The 6,612-nt window shown below is 44.5% G+C and overlaps 1 protein-coding gene across 8 annotated transcripts; it reads left to right on the top strand.

Moving 5' to 3' along the window:
- Positions 1-224: 224 nt before the first annotated feature.
- LOC311591916 (uncharacterized protein C9orf57) lies at positions 225-6,393 on the top strand. 8 transcript variants are annotated; one of them, XM_084771747.1, is made up of 5 exons: positions 225-332; positions 843-905; positions 1,718-1,844; positions 3,673-3,773; positions 6,043-6,393. In XM_084771747.1, exons 2-5 carry the CDS (start codon positions 854-856, stop codon positions 6,165-6,167), a joined length of 405 nt encoding a protein of 134 aa, XP_084627873.1. In that variant the 5' UTR covers positions 225-332; positions 843-853; the 3' UTR covers positions 6,168-6,393. The 8 variants fall into 8 exon arrangements, with proteins under 8 accessions (XP_084627873.1, XP_084627874.1, XP_084627870.1 ...); XM_084771748.1 differs by lacking the exon at positions 225-332 and adding an exon at positions 334-395; XM_084771744.1 differs by lacking the exon at positions 225-332 and adding an exon at positions 339-428.
- The last annotated feature ends 219 nt before the right edge of the window (positions 6,394-6,612 follow it).

Below are 6,612 nucleotides of genomic sequence, written 5' to 3'. Positions count from 1 at the left end.
TGTGTGTGTGTGTGTGTGTGTGTCCTTGGATCTAAACCCCAGCAAGAACCCAAACAACAACAAAACCAATCCATAGAAAGTGTCAGAGCAGTTTACAGTGTGCCAGCTAACTTAGCTCTAAAACGCTCATTTCTGAGTATAGAGGATGCACTCCATACAGGTGAGGTGTTCAAGCCGTTGTTCCTCTGTGTTTTCACTTGGGCATCTTTTACTGTTTCAACCGTTTAGAGTTTAAAGGAGCAGGCTGTTGGTTTCCGTTACAGCACACCACATTCCACTAGCAGCCTTAGGCTGTGATCAGGCTTTTCAAGAAGTGTAGATAAGGAAAACTGGTAGGCGTTGAGGACTGGTAACATTTTAGCAACTCAGAGCATCAATGAGCTATTAACTATCCAGTGAGATTCTCCTCACACATCTGATGGTTTGCAGTGAGCGTCAGTCTGTGTGCTGAAAGCAGCATTTCCTTTTGGACAATAGAAGGGTTTTTGAAGAAATTAACCTAGCCGCATGACATCATTTTTTAGATATTAACCTAGCCACATGGCATCATTTTTTAGCCTACATAACTGTAATTAAAGGGGGGGAAGTGAAGAGACTGAGGCATTGGGGGAAAAAAATCTAAATTCCAGAACTAGGAATAACTTTACAGTTATTTTTATAAAGAAGAATGCCTTAATTTTTTTTCTCCTTCACAAAAGCAATTTATATACACTTTCTTAATGAAGAAAAACAAAAAGCAGCTTAGGTAGCATCTCTTTTAAATGGCTAACAATGCCTTGCCTGTCTTCCTTAGGAAGATAGGATGGCTGGACCTGTCTTACCTTCTTCCTTTCTTTGGTCAGAAAATCTAAGGATGAGGAGGACTGCCATTGCTGGGGTTTTTATCTTATCCTGCCTCTTAAGTGGTAAGTTATGAGAAAGGAAAAGCCAAATGGAGGGGAGGGACAGCTGGTTAAGAAAACAAGGATTACAGTATGCTTGAGTGTAGAGTGGACGTGAGGAATGTGGCGTGTGAGTACTACGGCAGAAGCCGCTTTCTCCTGCTTCCTCTAAACCTACTCGCAGGTTAATCATCTTCTCACCCCAGAGGCACTGTGGCCCTCTGGATAACGAGAGTAAAACCCAATCCTTGAACAAACGGTGAATAGATTCCTTTTTTTTTTTTTTAATGTATACAATGTTCTACACCATCCTAAAGGGTCACTGTATCCCTTCATTTACTCCTCACTACAGCCCTACATGGCAGGCGTTGTTTTTCTCATTTTATAGAGGAAGAAACTGTATTAGTTACCAGTGTATAAGCCATCATCATCATCATTGCTAAACTAAATCATGCATACCAAAATAGACCAGACCACAAGTCTTTCCAAGTAAGGAAAAAATGAGTAAAGTAATTGGGGTGCGGGGGGGGGGGGGGAGGTAGGGGAGGAGAAGCCCAGTAAGACTTTCTAGTACTTTCCTTATTCTGTGTAGTTTGTTACTGATTCCAACATTCTTTCACTTATAAAAGAACTACGTTAAGAAAACAGGGAAATTTCGATTCTTCTAACCAAATCCTTAAGCACCTCACACTAGGTAGGTGGCCATGAAGGCAGTGTCTCCAAGCAAGTGTGGTGGAGCTCCATCAAAGCAGGATGACACTATGTGCCATGGGTCTGAGAAATAAAGTGGGTCTCCAATGGCTGGCAGTAAGACCAGGCCGTGATACTCCCAACAGGAAAACTTGCTCAAGAATTCCCTGAAGAGCAGTTGGCCCAGGAATCCAGGCAGCAGCTGACCCTCAACCAGGAAGAAGCCAGATCGTTAGCAGGAGGAGGTGATCAAAGGCCTGGGGCACACGAAAGGTTGGCAGTTCTGCCCTCAGAGGCTGCCAGGAACAAGGGTTTAGGTTTCAAAGAAGCTTTCTGTCTCCATCTCTTGCACTTATGAAAGTTATTAAGACTTGTTTGGGGGGGGGATTATTGGCAAATGTAACCTCTGGGTGAAAGATATATTTTTTGGAAAATAATTGGCCTAATGCATATAAATTGCTTAGCTGAGTCCAAGGCATAAACACCATTCTTTTGTTGTGGTGGTTTATTTTTTGAGACCATTTTAATTACAGCATTTTCCCTTCCCTTTCCTCCTTCCGAACCCTCCCGTAGGCCCATTCCCCACTCTTCCTCAAATTCATGGCTTCAGTTTGCTATTGTATGCACATCCACATTTAAAAGTATATTTGTTGATTGACCTGACTAGTGGCTCTCGTGGCCCAGACTGTCTTCTATTGAAAATCACCTCAGTTGGAGCAAAGGAAGATTAAAAATGCATTGTACAATATGTCTAGTAGGTTATTGTGTGGATTCATTAGTCAATAGGAGTAACAGGGCAGTGGTTGTATGCTGAAAGAAGGTGGAATTGTCAGGGGTGGTTGTGCTCGCCTTTAATCCCAGCAATCAGGAGGCAGAGGCAGGTGGAACTCGGTGAGTTCAAGGTCTAAATAGTGAGTTCCACTATAGCCAGGGCTAGGTAGAGAGACCCTGTTTCAAAACTAACAAACACAAAGAAAAAGAAAGGATGAAGGGAGGGATAGGAGGGAGGGAGGGAGAGAGGGATAGAAAAAGGGAGGGAGGGAAGGAGGGAGGGAGAAAGGGGAGGGAGGGAGGGAGGGAGGGAGGGAGGGAGGGAAGAAAAGAACTCTAAGTTAAAATTTGGCATAGTTACCATATACCATAGAGTGTTTGAACCACTGGGGCTTTTTTTTTTTTTTTTTTTTTTTTTGAGACAAGGTTTCACTGTGTAGTCCTGGCTGTCCTAGAACTGGATGTGTAGACCAGGCTGGCCTCAAACTCAGGGGTCCACCTGTGCCTTCTTCCCAAGTGTCAGGACTAAAGGTATGCACCACCATGCCCAGCCATCGGGGCTACTCTTACCAGTAACACACACTCTGACATTGGCCGAGGGTGAGTCATCCCAGATTCCTGAACTCACAGGCCTTATCTCCAGCACCCGTCCAGTCATCTGCGTTCAAGTCCTATGCCATGAATGAGCACCGCATAGCTGAAATGCAGATTCACGGACTCAGCTTTCCGTGGAATCTAACTCAGATCTTCTGGGTACACAGGAGTCTATGTTATCCACTCTTCTAAACCCGACTGATGCGCTTGGAAACCAGGAGCTAACATCCTAGATGCTACCCAAGTGCAAAAAACTCAGAGCTGTTTGTCTAACCACGAGCAACACTATTAATGGCTGAATTTAAGTATTAAAGATAACCAATATGTAAGCATTAATCCAGTAATGAATATCCCCGTGTATAACATACCACCCTAGGCCTAAAAATGAAGACCGGGCAGTGGGTATGTGGCTGGTGAAACTGCTGTTTTAATCAGGCACTGAGACAGACAGAGTCCACATTTTTGATTTCCTGTCAGTTCAGACTACTTCTGATTCATTAACGAAGCACACGCTTTGAGAGTTCCCTCATTAAACCCTCAAAGTGAAATAATCTTAAATTATGTGGAATTTTATAATGTTTAAAGCACTGCTTGCTCTTTAAAGTTGAAAACCACTGACGTGTCTTTGGGTCGTCTCTCCTCCTTCCTCTCCCTCTGCTCTCATTCGTTTTTGTGACCTCCATCACTGTGTCTCCTTCTCTGCTGCACTCGGAGATGTTGGGGGTGTGATTTGCAGGTCGTGCAATCTCTCCATCCCATTCCACGGATGCCTGTTGGACTTCGGAACCTGTAGAGCAAAGCCTGGTCAGTTCTGTATAAAAGAGAGCCTCAGTAAAGGTAAGCCTTGATACCTTTGGTGCAGAGACAGTCCTTATAATGTTCGTTAGGCACTGGCCACGTGCCCAGAGTAATAAGGAAGACTTGACCAGTACTATAGCACTCCAGCCATGCAAAGATATGGCCTGGATGGAGCCGGTGATTAATCCCCTCCTCAAAACCCCTCACTCACTTTTCTTATCTTCTGAGTGCTGGAGATTGAAAGCAAGGCTGTACATATGGCAACTGCTCAGCCATTGAGCTATGTCTGTAGCTCATTATCCTTGTCTTAAAGATGTATTATTCATACATGTCTATGTGTGTGCATGTATGAGTTTATGTACATTACACACTTTCAGGAGCTTCTGAGGGCCAGAGAAGGCACTGGATCCTCTGGAACTGGAGTTCCAGGTTGTGAGCCATGGTGCAAGTGCTGGGAACCAAACCTGAGTTTCTTTTTTTTATTATTATTAATTTATTTATTATATATACAATGTTCTGTGCCTGTACACCAGAAGAGGGCACCAGATATCATTAAAGATGGTTGTGAGCCACCATGTGGTTGCTGGGTATTAAACTCAGGACCTCTGGAAGGGCAGCCAGTGCTTTTAACCATTGAGCCGTCTCTCCAGCCCCAAAATCTCAGTCTTTCTTTAAAAAAAAAAAAAAGATTTATTTATTTATTATGTATACATTGATCTGTTTGCATGTACACCTGCAGGACAGAAAAAGCCATCAGATCACATTACAGATGGTTGTGAGTCACCATGTGGTTGCTGGGAATTGAACTCAGGACCTCTGGAAGAGTGGTCTGTGATCTTAACCTCTGAGCCATCTCTCCAGCCCCCAACCTGAGTTTCTTGCAGGACCTCTGGGTCAGCTCTCCATTATCTCCATTGCTTTTAAATGAAAAAATGAAGACACATAAAATTAAATAATTTTTACAAACTTACTGGTAAATGAGTATGGTAGCCAAGATTCAAATACAAAGACTTGGACAATCTACATGTAGCCTTGTTTATGGCATTCATATCTCAGAAAACATCCAATGGCACCAATAGTGACAGTTGTAGAAGATTACTGCTTTGTTGTGGGGGACAGTTGCTAAGGCTTGGATCTTGACTGTCCCCCTAGAGGCCCATGTCTTCCAGGCATGGTGTCCAGCTGCTAGCACTATTGGGAAGGGCTGGGATGTTTAGGAGGTGGGTCTTACTGGAAAGAAATTAAGTCCCAGGAGACATGCTGCTGAAAAAAAAAATTGTGTTCTCAGCCTTTTCCTCTGTGTTTCCTGGACACCATGAGCTGTGTGGCTTCCTTGGCCGTGTTTTCCCACTACAGTTCCATAGCTTACCACAGGCCGGAAAGCAATATGGCCAAGAAACCTTTGAAACTGTGAGCCAAAACATACCTTTCCTTTTTTCAGCTTCTCTCAGGTGTTTTGTCACGGGACAGGGTAAGTAACACGATGGGGATGTCTTTTATTATGAAGTGTATAGCAACACCCATAGCCTTTTCTTCTTAGATGCCCAGTATAGATGTCCCCTGCTGTCCCATCCAACTGTAATAGAAGTCTCCGAGAAATAGTTTAGACCCTGCGAGTGGGGCAGTAAAAAACATGTCTGGATGAGAATTCACTTTTGTCTTTGATGCTCTGGGGTTATTCATTTGTTCTCCCAGTGTGTCTAAAGCTCAGGGCAGTTACTTTTCACTTTATCCATTTGCACATGTTCTACAGCAGTTTAACCAAGGGGAAAGGCCAGGTATCGTGGTAAACGCCTATAATCCCACAGCCCAAAAGTTTGAAGCAGGAGGAAAGAGAGTTGAAGGCCAGCCTACATTACACAGCAAGGCTCAGACTCAAAACAAACAACCAAAACCCAGAAAAATAGTGGAGCTAAGGACAAGATTTCTTCTCCCTAGGACGCATTTACATGACTAGGCTCCCCTTGTGTAGATTCGGCCTTTTGATTCAGTTGATCCCAGCTGAGGGATGCTGGGAGATGGATATGGGCAAGCTCCCCGACAGCTAACAGAGCCCAGATTTCTAGATAATAGCAATTGCCGGCAAGCGAGCTGTGACTGTTTTGCGGTTCCGAAGCGTGTGCACTACGAACTCCCCAACTCGGATCCTTTACTTGCTGGTTCTTCAAGGAGGGATGATGAGCCCACCCCTCCAGGCCAGAAGGCTAGATTTGTATCTTGGTAAAGCTGGAGGTTTCACGCTGCCTCTTATTTTCACCTGTTTCCTGGGTGAAGCGCACACCTGTCTCTGTGTCTTCTCTTTCTTCAGGTGGAATCCAGTGGTATTCAGTGAAAGGCTGCACCGAGGACAAATCAGAATGCTTTAAGAGGACCGTAAGGAATTACGAAACCCGCGTCTCTCACTGCTGCCACCGCCCCCTGTGCAACTTCTGAGGAAGCGACCTCCTCCTCCTTAGGTAGCCAGTCAGATACGAAGCCTGGCCTGGTCTTCACACGATGGCAGCCTCTGTCTTATAGACTCTTGGGGTCATGGTCAGAAACTGACTTTGGCATTCAGCTGTGTCCACATCCCGCCCCATCCTCTCCAATGCATCTCACAAGAGCTCTGTATTAGCTTTGTTTCTGTTGTTATGATAAATTGTTCTGATGAACAGCATTTTGAGGAGAAACGGTTTATTTGGCTTATATTTCCATGTCGTGGTCTATCTATCACTGAGGGAAGTCAGAGCAAGGACTCAGAACCTTGAGGTGTGAATTGAAGCAAAGGCCAGGGAAGAAGAGTGCTTACTGGCTTGTTGCTCATGGCTGCATCCGTTTGCTTTCTGCTAAATCCAAGATGTCTCAGGAATGGTATAACCCAACGTGGGCTGAACCCTCC

This window comes from Acomys minous (genome assembly GCF_964271855.1).
Source record: "Acomys minous genome assembly, chromosome: 2".
NCBI classification, from domain to species: Eukaryota; Metazoa; Chordata; class Mammalia; order Rodentia; family Muridae; genus Acomys; species Acomys minous.
This window is presented reverse-complemented; position numbering and strand designations above follow the sequence as displayed.